Here is a 24,373-nt window from a genome sequence, read left to right as displayed (position 1 = left end):
ATGGGAGTTTAACCAAAATTCCCAGATTTATAGCCCCTTACATAATGCCTTAGTAATCATTTTCTATAACTTCAGGTTATAGTAATTAAAATTTTTATTGTTGCCGGTCGGTTTCAGAGCTTTCAAAAGAGCTGAAATCCTTAACCCTGGCAACCTGCTTGCTTGTGACGTGTCTTAATCTGCACAAAATCAAGCTCTTGCCAGCATTCCAAAAAAAAAAATTATCTAAAAGAGTAGCTGTTTAAAATGTGAGCACACAATTCCTAAATGGCGTCTCATAGATCCAGTGGGAAACTGGGCTGATTGTAGACCTCGGCACATTTCATTAATTTAGGCAAGTAAATTTAAAAAAACAAATATCAATGCAGAAAGCCGAGGTGATGATTTGTTTTAAAACCATAAACCTTTATCAGCGATATGATTGGCTCACCCAATCTGTTTTGTTGGGTGTTTGAAATTTCAACAGATTTACTTCAGTTTTCACAAATACAATCTCCATTTTATTTAATTTCATAAACTTCTCTTAAAAATTTTAAAATTTGGCACATATTAGCATCTGTATTATGTACATATTCATTCATATATCTCTGTTTAAATCTAAATAACACTGCAATGCTTGTCTCTGGTGAGCAGGGACAAACAGTGGAAGAAAGGCATTCTAGGTGCTTCTCACGTCCTCCTGTCCCAAAAAAGGATCCAGCGTGATGTCACTTCCTGTCATCTCCATGACAACTGTCCCGTGTGTTGGCGGCGGCAGCGACACCATCACCGCTCGTTTTTGGACGGGGTCTCACCCCGCTCCACCACAGCTACCCTGTTCCCGGGGCGGGTCGTCTCCTTGGCGACCGGGTCTGCATACAACTCGGCGACCACGGGGCAGTGGTCAGAGGCGACTCCGCCCCACGACCAGTTATCTGGGATCCAGGGATTGGTCAGACCCTCCCGCACTACCCAACAGTGACCTGCAGAGGGCGATAAGCACAGCTCTGTACAGAGCAAAACAAACACAGAGAGTGTGTGTGAGTGTTTGAGTGTATGTGAGTGTGTGTGTGTGTATGTGTGTGAGTGTGTGTGTGCGAGTATGCCTGTCACACAACATGTATATTTCAGAATTATATTACAGGTTATCTTAGAAAAGGTTGTAAAATTTGACATGAAGTGTCACATACACACACACACACACTCACACAAACACAGTCACACGCACACACACACACATACACACGCACACACACACACACACACACACACACACTCACACGCACACACGCACACACGCACACAAGCATACACGCACACGCACGCACGCACACACACACACACACACACACACACACGCACACACGCACACAAGCATACACGCACACGCACGCACGCACACACACACACACACACACACACACACACACACACGCACACACGCACACAAGCATACACGCACACGCACGCACGCACACACACACACACACACACAGCCCTACCAGAGTAAATTTTCTTAAGGGGGCGGCTGAGCCAGATGTGGTCCAGGCAGTGGGACCCTTGGGGGGAGCGGGTGCTGATGTTGGTGTAGAGGGAGGGGGGCACCAGGGGGGCCATTTTCTCCTTCCTCAGGACGTCCAGCTCCCCGCTGTCCGGAGGCAGCCCAAAATCCCCCAGTAATAGCAGGGCCTTCTCCCCTGTGGTCCCACAGCAACCAATCAGAACCATTTCCAGTACCAAATTCCACCCCCCTTCGACTAGTCAGCCAATCAGGGCCATTTCCACAGCCAAACCCCACCCTCCTCTTTTCACCTGTCAGCCAATCAGGGCCATTTCCACAGGCAAACCCCACCCTCCTCTTTTCACCTATCAGCCAATCAGGGCCATTTCAACAGCCAAACCCCACCCTCCTCTTTTTACTAGTCAGCCAATCAGGGCCATTTCCACAGCCAAACCCCACCCTCCTCTTCCCACCAGTCAGCCAATCAGGGCCATTTCAACAGCCAAACCCCACCCTCCTCTTTTCACCAGTCAGCCAATCAGGGCCATTTCCACAGCCAAACCCCACCCTCCTCTTCCCACCAGTCAGCCAATCAGAGGTATTTCCTGCACCAAACCCCACCCTCCTCTTCCCACCAGTCAGCCAATCAGAGCTATTTCCTGCACCAAACCCCACACTCCTCTTCCCACCAGTCAGCCTATCAGGGCAATTTCCACAGCCAAACCCCACCCTCCTCTTCCCACCAGTCAGCCAATCAGAGCTATTTCCTGCACCAAAGCCCACCCTCCTCTTCCCACCAGTCAGCCTATCAGGGCCATTTCCACAGCCAAACCTCACCCTTCTCTTTTCACCAGTCAGCCAATCAGAGCTATTTCCTGCACCAAACCCTACCCTCCTCTTCCCACCAGTCAGCCTATCAGGGCCATTTCCACAGCCAAACCCCACCCTACTCTTTCCACCAGTCAGCCAGTCAGAGCTATTTCCACACTCTTTTCTCGCATGTGCCTACCCTCTCCTTCCACAGCAGTCTAATCAAAGCCTTTTTCAGCCTTAAACCACACCCACTTCTCCCCAGTCAGCCTATCAGAGCCATTTTCAGTTCTAAACCCCACCCAACTTCCAAACGCAGGCATATCAGAGCTGTTTTCATCTATACAATAACATAAGACAACTCTTAATATCAGGGTCCCCCAGCCCCACCCCAAAAACTGTCCCATACCCTGTAACAGCCAATCAGAGACCCCGCCTCCTCCCAGAGGTGGACAATCCAGGTTCAGAAAGTAAAAGTTCATCCCAGGATTTTGTTCCAGTCACCTGGATTTGCTAATGAGCACCATTCTTCAGCCAGGAGGTAGAGCTAAATCAGCTGGCTGAGTTCAGGGGTGGATGAAATACATGGCAGGACTTTTACTTTCTGACCCCTGGATTGTCCACCTCTGCCCCCTCCTGCCAAAGCCCCAGCTGATGACCTTGAGCCTGACCTTTCAGAGTTTCCTGCATGTCCTCTGTGAGGCGTGGTCCTATGCGGTCACCATGGCGACTCTTCCCGTTGGACGTTTCAGCTGGCAATGATGGGTCCTTCAGATGGACATTTGCAACCATCACCTCCAATGACCCAATCTGTTCATCGGCAAAAACATGGAAAAACTGAAATTAATACATTTAAAAATACCACACAGAGGAGTTTGTCCAGTTTTACCAAAATGGTCAGCCAGGCATCACTTCTTTTAACTCAACAGTCACATGCAGACCGCAGGTGCCCTGATGACCAGAGGGGTTGCTATTGTGCCACGACAGTGACAGCCCTGCTGGTATAAGCCCCCCCCCCTCCTTCGCTGGGTCACAACCAATCACACACCTTCCAGCTCACATTCTTCCCAGCGCAGGCTTTGCCCCTTTTGGATTTGATTGACAGGCGAGTAAATCCCTGTACGATTAGTCATGTGCTTATACCCCTGGAGCCTGGAGTCTGTATGAATCATATAACTGCCTTGCCTCGCCAGTATCAGAACTGTCACTCAAAGATCTACAAAGATTGTTTGAAATCGGGCGCCTTTTTCAAACCGCGGTGGCGTGCTCCACACCTACATTGAAACGCGCCAGGAAGAGGCGAGGGAGGTCATGCTTCCCGTTGCCGTTAGCGACGGGACTCCCCAGGAGGACAGTGTCCCTCAGCTCGATCCCGGAGCTGCTGTCCCACAGGAACCCAGAAAATTCCGCTGCCTACGGAGCCAGGGAAACAGGAAGTGCTTGGGAGAGGGACAGGAAGTGCATACAGCAAACAGACAAACAGACAGGCCCAGCATTTTCACTCATTCACAAACACACACACACATACACATACACATACATTACATTACACTGCACTTCATGGTCATAGAAAACTACTAAACACAGGTTCAGTAAGATACAATACTTATTTTGTACAGCTATTTCTAGCCAAGAACACAGTTTAGTTCACACAGTGAACACTATTCTGACATAACCTCTGCAAAGCCAACTAGGCAGAAGAATAAGCTACAGTATTAGGACAAATAGAAATGACCAAAAAGTGCTGGGATGGGGCAACATGTAACAAGTGTCATGAAAAAGGGGGGAGGGGAGTGGATTAGAGTGAAATATACAGCGTGGTGGTAGTTAGTCCAGGTATAGTCTGAAGAGATGAGTCTTCAGGCCACGGCGGAAGATGGGTAGTGAGGGGGAGGTTCGAAGAGGGACAGGGAGTTCGTTCCACCACTGGGGAGCTAGGGTGGAGAAGCTCTGTGATCCCTTTGGTCGGGTGGGAGGGGGTACAAGGCGCCCCGCTGCCGCAGAGCAGAGTGGTCGAGCAGGCACATAGGATCGAATCATGTCCTGCAAGTAGATGGGGGCTGTCCTGTTGGCAGCAGTGTAGGCAAGGGTCAGGACATTGAGAGCTCACGTAGTAAGGAGGTCTTGTATGGGAAGAAGAGCAGCTCAGTTTTGTTGAGGTTGAGCTTCAGGTGGTGACTGGCCATCCAGGTGGAGATGTCAGCCACTCACACTCTCACACACACACACACTCACAGACACACAGACACACTCACACTCACACTCACACTCACACTCACACTCACACACACACACTCACACTCACACACACACACACACACACACTCACATTCTCACACACACACACACACACACACACACACACACACTCTCTCACACACACACACACACACACTCACAGACACACAGACACACTCACACTCACACACACACACTCACACTCACACACACACTCACATTCTCACACACACACACACACTTACACTCACACTCACACATACACACACACTCACACACAGACACACAGACACACTCACACTCACACACATATACAGCAAACAGACAAACAGACAGGCCCAGCATTTTGCATCACTCCAGACTGACTGCACAAGACTCCAATCTCGCAGAATAATGCCTAAAACTGCCCGTCACTGATTTGATCCCTGAGCACAGAGGAGCCAATCAGCAGCTTCGGAACAGATGGTGTAGGAACGTGCAGGAGATAATGATGTGCAATAAAATTCCACAAATGAGCAAACTGAACAAGGCAGGACTGAAACATCCCATGGTCCCGTATGGGAAGAAGAGTTCTTCATTGTACAAGGCAGGATTTGTTCCCATGGTCCCGTATGGGAAGTTCTTCATTGCGGAAAGCTGTGCGCCCCAGCTTATTTTCACAGAAAATTAATAAAACAAAAATTAGCAGAATTCCAATTTTCTAAATAATTATGGAAAAAAACCTTGACGAACAATCCTGATAAACTTTGGTGGAAGAACCAGAAATGACTTCAGATCACTTTTTGGGTCAAAAGTCAAACATGTTCTTGACTGGTGGGGAAACAAGACAAAGTTATACAAGTTCATATCTATGCAAACACTGAACACACACGGCAACGGTGGCCGCCCATCACACGCACAAGCATAACAGGGCCGGCCGGGTCAGCTTGAGCCCAGAGTAAACAGCACTGCAGAGTTTGAACAGTAGGTGCGGAGATCACAGGGAGCGCCAGTTTCCTGGGTTTGTACAGAAAGGCCTCCCACTTTGAGAAACCACACAGAGCATGGCCGACACACACACTTACACACTCACACTCACACTCACACTCACACTCACACTCACACTCACACTCTGAGAAACCACACAGAGCATGACCGACACACACACTCACACTCACACACACACTCACACTCACACTCACACTCACACTCACACTCACACTCACACTCACACTCACACTCACACACACACACACACACACACTCACACTCACACACTCACACTCACACACACACTCACTCACACTCACACTCACACTCACACTCCCATTCTGAGAAACCACACAGAGCATGACCGACACACACATACACACTTACACACACACACATACACACTTACACACACACACATACACACTTACACTTATACACACACATTAAGAAACCACACAGAGCATGACTGACACACACGCACACACTCACACACACACTTCACAACACACACAAGCACACACACACATGCACACTTACACACACACACAGACAAGCACACACACACTTCACAACACACACAAGCACACACACTTTCACACACACACACACAAGCACACACACTTTCACACACATACACACACACAGCCATGACAAGTTTACTTCTGAGACTGTATTCTGAAAGCAGCTCTCGGAGTGGAACCACACTGAGAACCGATTCAGATTCAGATTTACTAAACTTCTCTCATCTTTGTACAGCAATAGAATTACAGTCTTTTCACGGAGGTGATCTGGTTACTTCAGAATCGGGGGTGACAACTCAAACTCTGGCCCCACAGGGCGGCTGTGCCTGCATGCATGTCAGCTCTTACTTAAAAAAACTTCAGATTAAAGAGTGCACACACCTTATTTCCAAAGTCAAAGCTGGCAGCCAATTGAAAATAAATCGCAGACACCTGCACCAGTGACTCAAGTTTTGACCAAATTACTCAAGGCTCCGTCTCCATCTTGTGGGAGCCAAACATTCTAATCTGATGCATCTTCCGGAAAATTCATTAGGGGTCACTGGCACGTACAACTCTGCGGCGACGGATGTTCTGTCCGGTAACCATGGGACACGTGGGCATGTCCTACCTTTAGGGACTGTTGTGCTGGCCTCTCTGAGGTGATGCATTTCCACGACCCCCTGGGGCCCCTCCACCTCCGTACGCTGGGCAGGGTGGCCTGGTTCAGCTCTGTGCAGAACTACAGAACACAAGAGTCCATCACTACCCCTGAATATAACCTCCCAAATCACTGCACAACATCCCCCTGAATATAACCTCCCAAATCACTACACAACATCCCCCTGAATTTGGCCTACCAAATCACTATACAACATCCCCCTGAATATAACCTCCCAAATCACTGCACAACCCCCTGAATATAACCTCCCAAATCACTGCACAACCCCCTGAATATAACCTCCCAAATAACTGCACAACATCCCCCTGGATATAACCTCCCAAATCACTGCACAACAACCCCCTGAATATAACCTCCCAAATCACTGCACAACACCCCCCTGAATATAACCTCCCAAATCACTACACAACATCCCCCTGGATATAACATCCCAAACCACTACACAACCCCCCTGAATATAACCTCCCAAATCACTGCACAACATCCCCCTGAATATAACCTCCCAAATCATTACACAACATCCTCCTGAATATAACCTCCCAAATCACTGCACAACATCCCCCTGAATATAACCTCCCAAATCACTGCACAACATCCCCTGAATATAACCTCCCAAATCACTGCACAACCCCCTGAATATAACCTCCCAAATCACTACACAACATCCCCCTGGATATAACATCCCAAACCACTACACAACATCCCCCTGGATATAACATCCCAAACCACTATACAACCCCCTGAATATAACCTCCCAAATCATTACACAACATTTCCCTGAATATAACCTTCCAAATCATTACACAACATCCCCCTGAATATAACCTCCCAAATCATTACACAACATTCCCCTGAATATAAACCTGCCAAATCACTACACAACATCCCCCTGAATATAACTTCCAAAATCACTGCACAACATCTCCTTGAATATAATTTCCCAAATAACTGCACAACATCCCCCTGAATATGACCTCCCAAATCATTACACCACATCCCAAGTATATAACCTCCCAAATCACTGCACAACATCCCCCTGAATATAACCTCCCAAATCATTACACAACATCCCAAGTATATAACCTCCCAAATCACGACACAACATCCTCCCTAATCTACACCTCCCAAATCACTACACAACATCCCCCTGAATATAACCTCCCAAAACCACTATACAAGATTCCCCTGAATATAACATCCCAAACCACTACACAACCCCCTTAATCTAACCTCCCAAATCACTACACAACATCCCCCTGAATATAACCTCCCAAATCACTACACAACATCCCCCTGAATATAACCTCCCAAAGCCACCACACAACATTCCCCTGCACAACAGCACTTTATAGAATCCTATATATTATTCTGTATTCTGAGCCCCACAGAAGAGGAAGGGAATTATAAATATGAATATGAATATAATTATGAATATGAATATTAAATTCCTGATGGGATGCTACCCTGACCTTCACATGCCCTGTCTGCTCCCCCCCAACCCACTGCCTCTTCCCCACCCACCCCCATCAGGCCTGTCAGAGTGTAATTAAGATCTACCACCCTCCCGAAGGATGTGGGTAATCCAATCAGAAAATGGCGCAGCCATCTGTCCAAATGACGGTACGGTCTCAGAAGGACAATCGAGCACACATCTACCTGCATGTTAAAAACACTGGACCCATACACGTACCATGGGCACATTCATAAGCACACAAACACTGGACCCATACACGCACTATGGGCACATCCATAAGCACACAAACACTGGACCCATACACGTACCATGGGCACATTCATAAGCACACACACATTGGAACCATACACGTACCATGGGCACATTCATAAGCGTGCGAGTGTCCATATGCGTGATGTTGTCTCTATAGCCACCGGAGAAGGACCCATTGACCTAAGTGTGTAATCAATGTCATTAAAACCAGACAACAGGCTTTAACCCACATGCAGTATGGATAAGCTTCACTGATCTCCAATCACTCCTTTCACTCCCAAGCTTACAGCAGCTATACAGCCTAACAGAAATTCCCATGAATTAACCTAATGTAGGCGATGTTACAGCTTACAGGCTAATGTAGGCGATGTTAGAGCTTACAGGCTAATATAGGCATTGTTACAGCTTACAGGCTAATGTAGGCGATGTTACAGCTTACAGGCTAATGTAGGCGATGTTACAGCTTACAGGCTAATGTAGGCGATGTTACAGCTTACAGGCTAATGTAGGTGATGTTAGAGCTTACAGGCTAATGTAGGCGATGTTACAGCTTACAGGCTAATGTAGGCAATGTTAGAGCTTACAGGCTAATGTAGGCGATGGCTACAGGCTAATGTAGGCGATGTTACAGCTTACAGGCTAATGTAGGTGATGTTAGAGCTTACAGGCTAATGTAGGCAATGTTAGAGCTTACAGGCTAATGTAGGTGATGTTACAGCTTACAGGCTAATGTAGGCAATGTTAGAGCTTACAGGCTAATGTAGGCGATGTTACAGCTTACAGGCTAATGCAGGCGATGTTACAGCTTACAGGCTAATGCAGGCGATGTTACAGCTTACAGGCTAATGCAGGCGATGTTACAGCTTACAGGCTAATGTAGGCAATGTTACAGCTTACAGGCTAATGTAGGCAATGTTAGAGCTTACAGGCTAATGTAGGCAATGTTAGATCTTACAGGCTAATCTAGGCGATGTTAAAGCTTACAGGCTAATGTAGGCAATGTTAGAGCTTACAGGCTAATGTAGGTGATGTTAGAGCTTACGGACTAATGTAGGCGATGTTACAGCTTACAGGCTAATGTAGGCAATGTTAGAGCTTACAGGCTAATGTAGGCAATGTTAGAGCTTGCAGGCTAATGTAGGCAATGTTAGAGCTTGCAGGCTAATGTAGGCAATGTTAGAGCTTACAGGCTAATGTAGGCGATGTTACAGCTTACAGGCTAATGTAGGCAATGTTAGAGCTTACAGGCTAATGTAGGCAATGTTAGAGCTTACAGGCTAATGTAGGCAATGTTAGAGCTTACAGGCTAATGTAGGCAATGTTAGAGCTTACAGGCTAATGTAGGCAATGTTAGAGCTTACAGGCTAATGTAGGCGATGTTAGAGCTTACAGGCTAATGTAGGCGATGTTAGAGCTTACAGGCTAATGTAGGCGATGTTACAGCTTACAGGCTAATGTAGGCAATGTTAGAGCTTACAGGCTAATGTAGGCAATGTTAGAGCTTACAGGCTAATGTAGGCAATGTTAGAGCTTACAGGCTAATGTAGGCGATGTTAGAGCTTACAGGCTAATGTAGGTGATGTTAGAGCTTACAGGCTAATGTAGGCAATGTTAGAGCTTACAGGCTAATGTAGGCGATGTTACAGCTTACAGGATAATGTAGGCGATGTTAGAGCTTACAGACAAACGTAGGTGATGTTACAGCTTACAGGCTAATGTAGGTGATGTTAGAGCTTACAGGCTAATGTAGGCGATGGCTACAGGCTAATGTAGGCGATGTTACAGCTTACAGACTAATGTAGGCAATGTTAGAGGTTACAGACTAATGTAGGCGATGTTAGAGGTTACAGGCTAATGTAGGCAATGTTAGAGCTTACAGGCTAATGTAGGCGATGTTAGAGGTTACAGGCTAATGTAGGCAATGTTAGAGCTTACAGGCTAATGTAGGTGATGTTAGAGCTTACAGGCTAATGTAGGCGATGGCTACAGGCTAATGTAGGCGATGTTACAGCTTACAGACTAATGTAGGCAATGTTACAGCTTACAGGCTAATGTAGGCAATGTTAGAGCTTACAGGCTAATGTAGGCGATGTTAGAGGTTACAGGCTAATGTAGGCGATGTTAGAACTTACAGGCTAATGTAGGCGATGTTACAGCTTACAGGCTTCTCTAGAAACAAGCAGAGCAGGCAGCCCCAAGCACCCTGAGCAGAATTTTCCATCCCTTCTTCCACAGAGAAACCGTTAGGAAATGGTTACAGTCATTCGTAATGTTTTTATTGAATACGGAGGGGTGGTGGCAGAAATGGTGAGCATTATTCAAATCCAGACTGGCTTCCTTCCTACCTGAATCCAGCGACCCGTTTCCACTCGCTCGCTCGTCCCCGATTTTACCCGCGGTGAGAGAGACGGGCGGCATGAGAGCCGACCAACACCTTCTACCCTTTCTAAATTATTAACAGGTTTTATTTTCCTACAATATTAAATATTAATATTGCGTTGGCACTCCCAAGAGGCTGTAACTGGGGGGGGAAAGCATCCTGGAGTCTGAGACTAAATCAGAAACAGAAAAAGGAGGCGACACTCAGCTGTATCAGACAGGCTTGGCTTCACTTCAAACCAAATATGTGTCTTAATCATTTCACTGGGACTCTGCACAGATATGTGGGCCACAAATGAATGCTTGTCACTGCAGTCTGGGAGAGCAATGCAGATTTTCGGTTGGGAATAGTTTTTCAGTATCTCATTGCCTGATTCAGTCACTTCCCCCAAATCGCTCGGGCTGCCCTGGTTGCCTGGAGACCAGCAGACCAGGGGCACCACCCTCGCTGCCAGAACGGCCGCTTACTCAACACTGCGACAGAGGGCGGAGCCAGCCGTCACGCCAGTTATCAGCCAATAAAGGCCCGTGGTCCAAAACTGAGCCCAGCCACAAACTGGCCATCATATCTCCCCGCTGAACCAGCGGTCTCTACAGCAACTGAGTGTCAGACCAGTTCCTTAAGAGCAAGGAGGGTAAAATAACCATCAAACTCTCTGTCGAAGTGCCTCCCTTGGCTTAAATACAATGCAGATGTACACCGGTATAGGGAACTCTAAAGGGGGAGTTCTAGAATTCTCGTAGGAAAGTTATGGTTATGGGACTCCGTAGTGGAGTTCTGGAATTCCATCTTGGCGTTCTAGAATTCCAATGTAGGACTCCATGTGGAGGTGCATGGAGCCAGCTGCAGGACGGGGAGGGGAGAGGGTGTGGAGGGGGGGGGGGTGTGGAGGGGGTTTCTATTCCTAAAGGACATGCGAGTCTGAGCGGCTTTACACTCTGTACCAGCATCTCGATCCGCTCTCTCTGGGTCGAGAGAAGCAGTCGCTGGGGTGGAGGTGTCACACAGACCCGGTCTACCACACTGACATTCTCATCCCTCTCCTTCTCATCAAACCATCATCTTCATCATCATTTCAATCAAACCATCATCATCGGCATACCTTCTCCAGAACCTCTCGATCTGCCAGGTCCTGAACTGCCAGCAGCTTAATGCTGTAGAGGGTGAGAGGGAGAGATCGAGAGAGTAGGGGAAGGTAGAGGGAGAGAGGGAGGGAGAGAACAGTATTTGGTGATTTATCAAGCCAGGGTTCCCATTGGAGGACAGGATATCAGCAAGCATTTTCACTGCTGGATGGAAGGTGGAAAAGTGGCAGCGTTCCAAAATCTCATCCCAGCAGTAAAGCACTGCATTCTGGGATACCAGAGAACACAGTGCCCAGGATGGAAGCAAAAATAGCCCGCCCCCACCCAGGTCTGGCCCCACGCCCCCCGCCCCCCCCATTTTTGCATATCTGTCCTGGACCCGTTGCCCTCGACTGTTGCGCAAGCAGCCATGACAACGGTGCCCAACGGCTGTGCTTCTCCATGGTAGGGAGATTCTGTGGTTGGCGTCACCATGACGACGATCTCGATTGTGCGTTGACATGGCGACGCAGAGCGCTGGTTCTGTCTGCATTGCCCTGTGTCAGTTTGAGTTGTTATATTTATAACCAACAGACCTGCCAAGATACCGACTACAAAAGCCAACAAGACGTAAAACTGTTATTTAGGGCAGAAAGCTGCACTTCGGTCTCTGTTGTGTTTTACGGTGTTTCACTGCGGTGGTTTATGAAGGAAATATTCACTGGGACTGGGCATCCCCCACAATGTGATGAGTAATCATTTCTGCACATAGTTACTCCCCCCCCTTCCCCCGCCAAACTGCTTTAATCTGCTGATAATGGGGTCATGTGATATTTGCTGTAACATGCTTATGGCCAGTCAGACCACCCATTCTACACATACTAATTATGACCTCACGATGAACTCACACAGATCAGCCATTCTACATGTCCTGATTATGACCTCACAATGAACACACAGATCAGCCATTCTACATGTCCTGATTATGACCTCACAATGAACACACAGTCCAGCCATTCTACATGTCCTGATTATGACCTCACGATGAACTCACACAGATCAGCCATTCGACATGTCCTGATTATGACCTCACAATGAACACACAGATCAGCCATTCTACATGTCCTGATTATGACCTCACAATGAACACACACAGATCAGCCATTCTACAAGTTGTAGGGTAGTTCACAGAAGTCTGCCTCTTATCAGACCCTCAAAGGAAAACAGACTGTTTACTGTGCTGACAGGAGGTCAGCAGGTGTGATTAAGAGACAGTGCTCAGTTGCAAAACATCCTGCTAGATCAGTATAATGTGAACCTCAGGTTCTCAATAATACAATTATTCTGTTGGAAACCCGATGTCATGGGGAATAAATTGGTGTCTTTGGTGTTGAGGAGCTGACTACAGATCTTGGTACCTATGGTTAGCACCCAGCTGGATACAAAAGTTAACCCAGGATGACATGCTTGCGGAGATCATTGCTCTGCACTGTTTTGTCATAATTGTGTCTTTATTTGATGACTTGGTGTTTTGCTTTTATCTTTTGGGTGCATAAGGGGAAACGTGGAATGGTTTGGGGAGACTCGTCAAAACGGTCTTCTGCACATATGCATATGCATATAGCCATCTCACAATGCAAACATTTTGTACCATTTTGTACTCATTATGACATCACAATGAACTCACACAGATCAGCTATTCTACATGTACTGATTATGACATCACAATAAACTTGCACAGATCAGCTATTCTACATGTACTGATTATGACATCACAATAAACCTGCACAGATCAGCTATTCTACATGTACTGATTATGACATCACAATAAATTCACAGAGATCAGCCATTCTACATGTCCTGGTTATGACCTCACAATGAACTCACACAGATCCATAAAAAGGCACTGAAACCCAAAGAGCCACAGGAGTAAACAGAACCAGAACAGGTAAATAATTTTACACCCCAAACAGCCAGCGCAGGAGTGCAGCGAGGAGAGGAGCGGGCTGGTCCAAGCCAGGGCTCCTCAGGATCGGGTGAGTGGGCCACACTTTAGCATTCAGAACCACCCAGAACAGCCCAAACCATTAGGCAGCGACAGCACCATCACCATGACGATAAGGTTGAAGACATCACGATGGTTAAAAATCTGACGCAACTGGAGAAAAAACATGGGTGCGGGGGGGGGGGGGGGGGGGGGGGTCAGGGATGCTTAAATGTGTGTTTATGATTGTTTATGCTCTGGAACCATGCAACAGAGCACAGGATTGTGGGTATGAGGGGATTTCCCCTCTAGAATAATGACTCATGGCGTTATTCACTGGAAGCAGTAGACTCTGAAAAACACACACAAATACACACACAGGAAATTGACCAAAGTATAATCTAGAGAAGGAGGTTTTTTTTTGGGGGGGTGGGGTGTATTCAAAGGGCAACATATTTGCTACGCAAAAAAACAAAGAAATCATTGTCAGTTGTGTCAATAGTCAACAGAATTATCTGCCCAACCTGTGTAATCACAACTCCATCATAAACCCCCTCCCATCACTAGGGATGAATCCCGGAGCGTGTATGCCTGTAAACCACGCTGACGTCCCGTCACACAAACAGCTGACCCCGACAAGGCTACGCTAACCCTGAGCCACGCGACCGTGGGGATCTTTATCAAACCGCGTTTGAGTTCAGTCAAGGTTCTGTAATCAGGTTACCACATTACGCAACTCCCCCATCCGCCGCACACCTTTGAGGATCACCAAAAAATGCCTTTTAACTTCCTCACAACGTATCTGGGACGTTGTCCCATCTAGGGAGAAAATCCTCACGAGAACGTCGGTGTAGGCACGGCAGGTGGGGTGCTGCAGAGCGACTGCGCAGCTCAGCTGGAGGGCTGCAGAGTGACTGCGCAGCTCAGCTGGGGGACTGCAGAGCAACTGCGCAGCTCAGCTGGAGGGCTGCAGAGCGACTGCGCAGCTCAGCTGGGGGACTGCAGAGCGACTGCGCAGCTCAGCTGGGGGACTGCAGAGCGACTGCGCAGCTCAGCTGGGGGACTGCAGAGCGACTGCGCAGCTCAGCTGGGGGACTGCAGAGCGACTGCGCAGCTCAGCTGGGGGACTGCAGAGCGACTGCGCAGCTCAGCTGGGGGACTGCAGAGCGACTGCGCAGCTCAGCTGGAGGGCTGCAGAGTGACTGCGCAGCTCAGCTGGAGGGCTGCAGAGTGACTGCGCAGCTCAGCTGGGGGACTGCAGAGTGACTGCGCAGCTCAGCTGGGGGACTGCAGAGTGACTGCGCAGCTCAGCTGGGGGACTGCAGAGCGACTCCAGACTTTTCTGCGGCGCAAAGTCTGGACTTAATCAAAATGTGACTTTGATTTCAAACTCACAGTTAAGCAAAATCGTTCAAGGTCAAAGTTCAGGTCAAATATTTATTTAGATATTTGATTGCGGTCTGGCCCTGTATGAAGCACCTCAGAGCACAAGCACTGATCCAGGACCTATATCCCTATCCTTATCAATTAACCCTTTAATGTGCGAGATCACAAAGTTAGCATTAGAATGTTCTTAACTAAACCGATCTAGGATCAGCTTAACCCCAGCGGCAGGCTAGCTTTGTGCATTATGACCTAAAAGGCAAAACTATCCAGAGATCAGCACTCCTACGCTGAGAGGCCACGCGAATATGTGCACAGATCTCAGATCAGTTAGACCTTTTCAGTGCACGATGGATGAGGTCAGTGTATGAGCAGGGCAAACTGATCCCAGAACAGAGCAGAGTTTATAAGGCAGGTCAGAGGGGTCCTGCGCTTTCACTGTCCGTTTCTAATTCCTAAAGGGAGATGGAGGTCAGACTTGGGAATGGGGGGGTGGGTTTGATTTCACAAAGAAACAAGATACATCACAGGAATTCCCCCCTCCGCCACCCTCGCCCAACATGGCTCCCTGTCTCACATCTCCTCCAACTGAGCGGCTCGTTGGGATGGGGACCAAACAGAGGGAGGGTTAGGGGATTAGGAGGTTAGGGCTAGGGTTGGGAGGTTAGGCACACACACACAGGGGATGCAGGGAGGCAGATATGATTCTCTGAGGCTCACTCAGTCTGCATTTTTGAGGGATTATCGCAATGATGTGCATCAAGTTTCTGCGCTATAGACTAATTCTTTAATGCAAAAAGAGCAGGCTATAGCTAAGTTGACAGTATCTCACTTTCTCATTCTATCACATCACAAAATATGATGTAGGTGATCATTTCTAAGATATATTAAAAATGGAGGCGGGGCAAAAAGACTAAGAGATCTTCTAGGGCTTGTTTTTTGCCTTCATTTCAATAAAATAATGCTTTTTTAACATACTGAATAATAAAATAGGACCCGTTCTTCCATATGGCTGGTGTATGTCATTTTTATAAATATCTGGTCCTTGCCCTTTAAGAAATACCTTTCTGACTCGAGGCAGTGGAGTCCCCACGGTGGGGAAACGAGTCTCTTCCATGGAACAGCTGGGTGCTGGAAGCGCACTCTACCGCTGGGTTACTGTAAGCCTTTTTTACACAACGCTGTCTGAACCAGCGCAGGCACTGTTGCGAAACAAAACTACAGCAGCCAAACCACGCTCCTTTCAGCTCTGCAATACATCAGCCGAGCTGCGCAGTCACTCTACAGCCTCCCCCCGAGCTGCGCAGTCACTCTGCAGTCCCCCAGCTGAGCTGCGCAGTCACTCTACAGTCCCCCAGCTGAGCTGCGCAGTCACTCTGCAGCCCTCCAGCTGAGCCGCGCAGTCACTCTGCAGTCCCACAGCTGAGCTGCGCAGTCACTCTGCAGTCGCCCAGCTGAGCTGCGCAGTCTCTCTGCAGTCCTCCAGCGGAGCTGCGCAGTCATGCTGCAGATCCTCCCAATACAGTTTGTCAAGATGGTGGGGTGTGTCACTGCACCATAAAAAAGGGCTTTAGCCAGAATATGTGACGCCCCAATAAATATTTTCAGGGAGTACCAATGAGCTGGGCCAGATGGGTGTGGGGTACCAGAACAGCTATCGGCCCAGGACAGTCACAACAAATATGGCAGGACCAGGAACAAATATGGCAGGGCCAGGAACAAATGTGGCTGGGCCAGGAACAAATATGGCAGGGCCAGGAACAAATATGGCACGACCAGGAACAAACATGGCAGGCCCAGGAATAAATATGGCAGGCTCAGGAACAAATATAGCAGGACCAGGAACAAATATGACAGGACCAGGAACAAATATGGCAGGGCCAGGAACAAATGTGGCAGGGCCAGGAACAAATGTGGCAGGGCCAGGAACAAATATGGCAGGGCCAGGAACAAATGTGGCAGCACCAGGAACCGTTTTCCTCATCGCCTTCCTCTCTTCTTTAAAATGAACTTTATTAAACTCTGAGGCCTATCCGCCTCCCAACACCCCCCCTCCCTTTCTCCTGCCACTGGAGACACCGGTGGGGCGGGAGGTGTGGCCTAAATGCCTAAATGGGTGGTGCCCTAAATAGCTCCTGGCAGATGCCAAACAGCAGTCGCTCCAGTGTGGGAGAGGTCAACGACCGGGAGAAGCCGCTGCCTGGGGCTGGAAGTAAAGCCACAGCAGATCCTGGTCATGTGACCATGTGACCATGTGACAGGCAGACACCCAGAGACACAGACATCCAACTCAGCTCTTTATATACACACTCACACACATGCGCGCTATCATACATGCACACACAGTCTTTAGCACACTCACACACACACTTACAGACTCATAAATACAGTTATATGTGCACACTCATTTATATATGACCATGCACACTGACAATCTTTTATATCTCCACCAACACATACACAAACATACACTCTCTCACACACAAACATGCACTCTCTCACACACACACATGCACTCTCTCACACACAAACATGCACTTTCTCACACACAAACATGCACTCTCTCACACACAGACATGCACTCTCTCACACACATACATGCACTCTCTCACACAAACATGCACTCTCTCACACACAAACGTGCATGCATGCAGTCATTAATACACACGCACACATGCATGCATGCACACAGTCTTTAATACACACAAAAAAACACACACATGCGCGCTATCATACATACATGCGGTCACACATGCACACACACAGTCTTTAGCGCACACACACACACACACACAAAGTCTTTGATACACACACACACACACACACACACATACAGTCATTAGCGCATACACACACAAACACAAATTCTTTGATACACACACACACACACGTGCGCACACAATGCACACACACACACACAGAGTCTTTGATACACACACACGTGCGCACACATGCACACACACAGTCTTTAGCGCACACACACACACACACAAAGTCTTTGATACACACACACACACACGTGCGCACACATGCACACACACACACAGCCTTTAGCACACACACACATACAGAGTCTTTCATACACATGCACACATACATGTGCATACTCGCACACGCTCAGTGTGACATCCATGTGACATCACTGCTTCCAGCAGCAGAGGAAAATGGGAGGGGTCGATGGGGGAAGCTCCTGGGCTGGGCCGTGGTGCGAGAGGCCAGAGCGACAGGTTAGCCAGCTGGGACAGAGTGGTGGGTTAGCTAGCTGGGACAGAGCGACAGGTTAGCTAGCTGGGACAGAGTGGTGGGTTAGCTAGCTGGGACAGAGTGGTGGGTTAGCTAGCTGGGACAGAGCGGCAGGTCAGCTAGCTGGGACAGAGCGACAGGTTAGCTAGCTGGGACAGAGTGGTGGGTTAGCTAGCTGGGACAGAGCGGCAGGTCAGCTAGCTGGGACAGAGCGACAGGTTAGCTAGCTGGTTAGGAGCAGCAGTTCTGTTAGCTGGGACAGAGTGGCAGGTCAGCTAGCTGGGACAGAGTGACAGGTTAGCTAGCTGGGACAGAGCGGCAGGTTAGCTAGCTGGGACAGAGCAGCAGTTCTATTAGCTGGGACAGAGCGGCAGGTCAGCTAGCTGGGACAGAGTGACAGGTTAGCTAGCTGGGACAGAGCGACAGGTCAGCTAGCTGGGACAGAGCGACAGGTTAGCTAGCTGGGACAGAGCAGCAGTTCTGCTAGCTGGGACAGAGCGGCAGGTCAGCGAGCTGGGACAGAGCGACAGGTTAGCCAGCTGGGACAGAGTGGTGGGTTAGCTAGCTGGGACAGAGCGGAAGGTTGGCTAGCTGGGACAGAGCGGCAGGTCAGATAGCTGGGACAGAGCGACAGGTTAGCTAGCTGGGACAGAACGACAGGTTAGCTAGCTGGAACAGAGCGGCAGGTCAGCTAGCTGGGACAGAACGACAGGTGAGCTAGCTGGAACAGAGCGGCAGGTTAGCTAGCTGGGACAGAACGACAGGTTAGCTAGCTGGGACAGAACGACAGGTTAGCTAGCTGGGACAGAGCGACAGGTTAGCTAGCTGGGACAGAGCAGCAGTTCTACTAGCTGGGACAGAGTGGTGGGTTAGCTAGCTGGGACAGAGCGGCAGGTTAGCTAGCTGGGACAGAACAGCAGTTCTACTAGCTGGGACAGAGCGACAGGTTAGCTAGCTGGGACAGAGCGACAGGTTAGCTAGCTGGGACAGAGCAGCAGTTCTACTAGCTGGGACAGAGTGGTGATTTAGCTAGCTGGGACAGAACGACAGGTTAGCTAGCTGGGACAGAGCGACAGGTCTGCTAGCTGGGACAGAGCATCAGTTCTGCTAGTTGGGACAGAACGACAGGTGAGCTAGCTGGGACAGAGCGACAGGTCAGCTAGCTGGGACAGAGCGACAGGTCTGCTGTCCACCTGTTTTATATATTTACTACCTTGATTATGGTTTGATATGGTGAAGCCCTTCTGTTAAAGGTTTCAACGCCTCTTGCATGGTGCACATGCCACATGCAACCTTCTTATATGTCTGCTGACTGATCTCTTCTGCAGTGTGTTCCAGGAATGAATGAATTAATTAATTAATTAATATTATACTGCATTTTAAAAGCACCTCTGACCTTATGATTTACAGTGGGAAAAAAACATGCTGCCTCATCTATGGTCAGGCAAAAAGTGCATCAATGCAGAGAGTGTGTGTGTGTGTGTGTGTGTGTGTATAATCATTGGGCCTCATTCACAAAACATGCATACGATCACATTTGATCGTAAACTGTGTGTAAGAACGTTTCCAGGAACATTTCTGCAATCATCATTTTTTTATTATTTGTATTTGTTCCTGGCTGTTTCCCTTTGCTAATCACATGAACAGGATTGCGCATAAAACTTACAAACAGCCAGCATTCGTTATGTCACACACCTGGGATATGCACAAAAACAAAGGTCTGAACGCATGTCATGCATCCCATATTTATATTTCGTAGGAACATTTTAAGAGCAAAAGTAAGTATAATTTAAGAAAAGTTTTGTGAATGAGGCCCATTGTGTATTAACAAACAAACTATGCGCCACTTATTGTGGAAACAATCAATCTCGCGGGTGCGCGAGTTCGTGCCAGCAAGTTCGTGCCAGAGAAATGATGCAGTAGGCTACGTGACAAACCGCGTTTTAGATGGCACATCGTGGCAGTTAGCCGACAACCCGGCGATTCCTCGCTTTGACACAAGACACTTAAACTCACGTTGACACTCGCTGTTTCCCGTGCAAAAATCATGTCACAACAACACGCATCACCTCGCCTGTGGACGGACAGGTAACTTACTCGTTCTCCAACAGCGTCATGCAAATGACCTCCTTAACGCCGGGGTTGTTCGCCTTCTCGTTCGAGCAACATTGCAAGTTCCAGGTGGCCACGCGGACCACCGCTCTGCCCTCCCGCATGCCCGAAAATGGCTCGGCGTTGGGGCGGACCGAGATTATCTGCGTCGGTCCGCCGGGTGGAAGGTCGAGATCCTCGCTCTGCAGGCTAAGTGATGTCGGGCTCGGGTGAGACCTGGTCGTGCCCGTCAGCCCGCCGTTGGTGTTGGTGGAGGGTGTTCTGGAGCGCTCCACGAAAACCTGGAACCTGATCTTGTCCAGCAGCGAGGAGTTTATGTGGTCGACTTTGACCAGGTCCTCGATGCTCTTGAAGGGTCCGTTGGCCGAGCGATAATGCACGATGTTGTGGGCAATCTTTTCGGTGATGCCGCGGATGCTCATCAGCTGCGCCGGCGTGGCGGTGTTGATGTTCATGCCGGTGCACGGCAGGTGCTCGTGATCCTTGCGCAGCGACGACGGGGAGTGCTGCGAGGAGCTGGTCCGGCTGCTGACGCAGATCTCAAGTTTGATGACTTCAAGTTTGGCGGCGCCGACGCCGCTGACCAGCGCCAGGTCCTCCACCTTCTTGAAGCCGCAGATGCACTCGCGGTACTCCACGATGTTCCGCGCGACGGCGCGGTTCACCCCAGGCAGGGTCATCAGCTCCTCTTCCGTGGCCGTGTTGATGTTCAGCCGCTCCTGGTTGACCAGGATGTGGCTGAAGTTGCACGCCGCACTGAACTTGCGCTTGCTCTGACACAAATCCGTTGGGTCTTTGGGGATCGAGCGGTGACACCCCAAGTTACCCCCCATATCCACCGTCAAACACCTGGGCGTGAAACCATAGGAAACACAGGGATGAAAACGGGAGGGGGAAACGCACGTGTCGAACGTGGAAAAGAACAGAGTGGCTGACCGAAACTGGGCTAGATAGGCGGCATGCAAAGGCAGATCCAAACGTGACAGCAATATAAATTAACAAACAAACGACGAGCTACATTCCGGTCTGAAGTTGCCGGCAGCAGGACTGACAGGTACGGGGAAAACTATCAGCCGTTTGCCTCGGTAATCTTTACGAATCCAAATCCCCGTAGTCCACCGGATTTGGCTCTTTGAACTCCCGACAAACCTCCCTGCGCGTGTCCTTGCTCCAGTTCTGTTGGCATTCAGGCGAATTAGGTACAAACAGTTCCCTGCCACCTTTCTGAAGACCAAACGTTGCTGCGTGCACCGCTCACCCACAAGTCTGTCTCACTACTGAGCCAATGGGTGGGGCTTCAGGCGGGACTGGCCAATCACATTCGACTGGACCGAAAAGCTGATGATTACACTGCAGCATGATTATATTTCATTTGATATTAAAAACACATTTTATACCTTCACACCTTTGATAAATTATACTGCGTCCCACAGAAAGAATGGAAATTTCCGCTCAAAATAACTACAAAAAATGTTTTTTTTTTAATTTTATTTTGTTAATGATCCCCTTCATGAATGGACTCAATTTTCAAGTCATTTTTGTAGTCGATGCTTGATCAAAATATATTTTTAATTGCATTATCGCTATTGCGGAAACAATTTCTTCTGACAGTGTCTCCATGTTGTGCGATGTGGGTGGGTTGCAAAACCTAGAGAATAAATTAATAATAAAGAATCATAAAAATGTGCAGTATCTGGCTTAGTGCATATACATAAATTAAAAAAGCAAATGCTATTTGAGGACCTGCCAGAGTAGGATGAATCAGCAAGATGCTTTTTTCTCATTTACTTTTTAACATCATAGGCCAACCCGGAGAGCTTCAATATCCACGCTATGTGATATTAATTATTTTAACTGCGTGTGTTCTGTAAAGCGAGGGCAAAGGGGAGGCTTATTATAAGCTTTCAATAATATTGCTTCACGCAGGGATTAGACTTCGTAAACTAACATATAACTCAGGAAGCCTAGATTTTGCGAAGCCATTTAATCTCCGAGGCTACCTACCACGCAATTAGTTGGGTCCCTTTGCGTAACCACGAGACCGAAAACCGTTCGCTGCGTCCCCACTGGCGCGGGGTTCTTCGGGGATTCTCTCTGAAAAGCGTTCGTAAACCCTGGGTAAGTGTTTTTACGCGTCCAGCATACATCAAGCCCCCGCGCCAGGGAAAGATTAATGGGATTTTTATCCCTTAATTGGCCATGTATTCCATGTGCATGGTTATTTTTATCCCTTTGCCATGTATAAGAGCGTCTGCTAAATGCCTGTAATGTAATGTATTCCATGTGTATGGTGATTTTTATCCTTTGGCAATGTATAAGAGCGTCTGCTAAATGCCTGTAATGTAATGTATTCCATGCGCATTTGGCCCAAACAATGTTTTTCTCTGGCTTTAATAGTCCGGTGTCCCTGGCTTCTATACGGAGAGCTTAAATATCACGAGTAAGTGACTGTAGCCGTGCACGTGTGTACACACTGTGTACGTCTGCGTGTGTGTATACACAGTGTGTGTGTGCGCGTGTGTGTACACAGTGTGTATCTGCGCGTGTGTGTGTCTGTGTGTGTACACAGTGTGTGTGTAATACAATTTGTATTGTTTCATTATTATACGTTATTAGAGTAAGATCGCAACATTTCATATGGGGGGGTGGGGGGGTTCTAGGCCAACACACACACACACAAACAAACAAACAAATACGCCTTTAAATTTGGGGCTTACCCAGTCATAGCAATATAGCCAAATATCTCTGATATGAGAATTCACAAGACTTTAGGCCCATATTTCTTAAAGGAGTAACATGGTGGTTGAATGTGACACTTGTCAGTTGTCTTTAGGCAACAACAAATGTGCATAATTTTTTTTTATTATTCAGTCATTTAAATGTATTTTAAAACGTATTTTTCTAAGCCTAAATTTCTCACTATAAAGGTTCACCCGAACTGTCTGGGCGTGGTAATGAGAACTGTCAGTTAGCTATAATTGACAGACCGAGCCCCGTTACCATAGCTACCTCCATGATACGCGCTCATCTTGGGAGACTGAATTTTCACAAGCTATCTAACTTAGTATATCAAGTATCGACAGCTAAGGACGTTGACTTATATCCAATAATAATTTTTGCTAGCTAGCCAGCCAAGTTAAGATAAAACCACAACTGTAACGTCCTTATGAAAGCAAACTAGCTAGCTACCGTTATCGATAACATTACATTATGAAAGCAAACTACATAGCTAGCTAACGTTAGCTAGCTAGCTATAAACGAATATAACCAACCAGAGATAGTCCAATAGTCCTTAAAAGGCACTCTAATAAGTGATCCTAACGTTAGTCAAATATTTGCATTGTCTTGCCTGTAAGCCAGCGGCACAAAACTATGGGTCACGAGTTATCCATTTAGAATGAGGTATCACAGCAATCTGACTGACTGTAGGGATGGCAAAACGTAGTTTTAGAATGTCGCCAGCAGTGTATGCGCGTGAGCTCGACAATACATTTCTCACAGAAAAGGTAGTTTGTCGCCTTTTTTCTTTTAGTTCATCGGAGTGGTGATAGAAGTGACAATAATTAAGTGGTGCTGTGCTTTAACCTTTACTGATTGCCGTACAAGGTTAATGTGAAGTAGCTAGCACAATCGGACAGCACTAACCCATAAAAATATACTTTGAATGATACTTGCTCAATCGAACGGTAAATCTGAAAAACATTCGATTATAGTCAGCGGCACCGAAATTTTCTTTCACACCCTCAATAAACGGCACAAGTCCCAGTAGAGGATTGAATTAAACCTTTTAAAGTTATAT

The 24,373-nt window shown here is 47.9% G+C and overlaps 1 protein-coding gene across 2 annotated transcripts; it reads right to left on the bottom strand.

The window, feature by feature from the left end:
- Positions 1–477: 477 nt before the first annotated feature.
- On the bottom strand, positions 478–21,864 carry LOC118232984 (endonuclease/exonuclease/phosphatase family domain-containing protein 1-like). 2 transcript variants are annotated; one of them, XM_035428275.1, is made up of 7 exons: positions 20,560–21,864; positions 11,891–11,942; positions 6,632–6,742; positions 3,569–3,703; positions 2,962–3,100; positions 1,482–1,676; positions 478–986 (listed from the first exon to the last, which is right to left on the bottom strand). In XM_035428275.1, the coding sequence occupies exons 1-7, from the start codon at positions 21,405–21,407 to the stop codon at positions 766–768; spliced, it is 1,701 nt and encodes a 566-aa protein (XP_035284166.1). In that variant the 5' UTR covers positions 21,408–21,864; the 3' UTR covers positions 478–765. The 2 variants fall into 2 exon arrangements, with proteins under 2 accessions (XP_035284166.1, XP_035284167.1); XM_035428276.1 differs by having other exon boundaries at positions 478–962.
- Between the last annotated feature and the right edge of the window lie 2,509 nt (positions 21,865–24,373).

Source organism: Anguilla anguilla, chromosome 8 (genome assembly GCF_013347855.1).
Source record: "Anguilla anguilla isolate fAngAng1 chromosome 8, fAngAng1.pri, whole genome shotgun sequence".
In the NCBI taxonomy this organism is placed as follows: Eukaryota; Metazoa; Chordata; class Actinopteri; order Anguilliformes; family Anguillidae; genus Anguilla; species Anguilla anguilla.
Note: the sequence above shows the minus strand (reverse complement) of the source record. Positions and strands in the feature narration are given on the sequence as shown.

Coding starts and splice junctions, on each gene's coding strand:
- LOC118232984 (XM_035428275.1), bottom strand. CDS start 21,407: ATGGGGGGTAACTTGGGGTGTCACCGCTCGATCCCCAAAGACCCAACG. Junction 6,743..11,890: donor ATCGAGAGGTTCTGGAGAAG/GTATGCCGATGA, acceptor TGTGTTCTGTAG/TTCTGCACAGAGCTGAACCA. Junction 3,101..3,568: donor TCTTCCTGGCGCGTTTCAAT/GTAGGTGTGGAG, acceptor GCCGATGAACAG/ATTGGGTCATTGGAGGTGAT.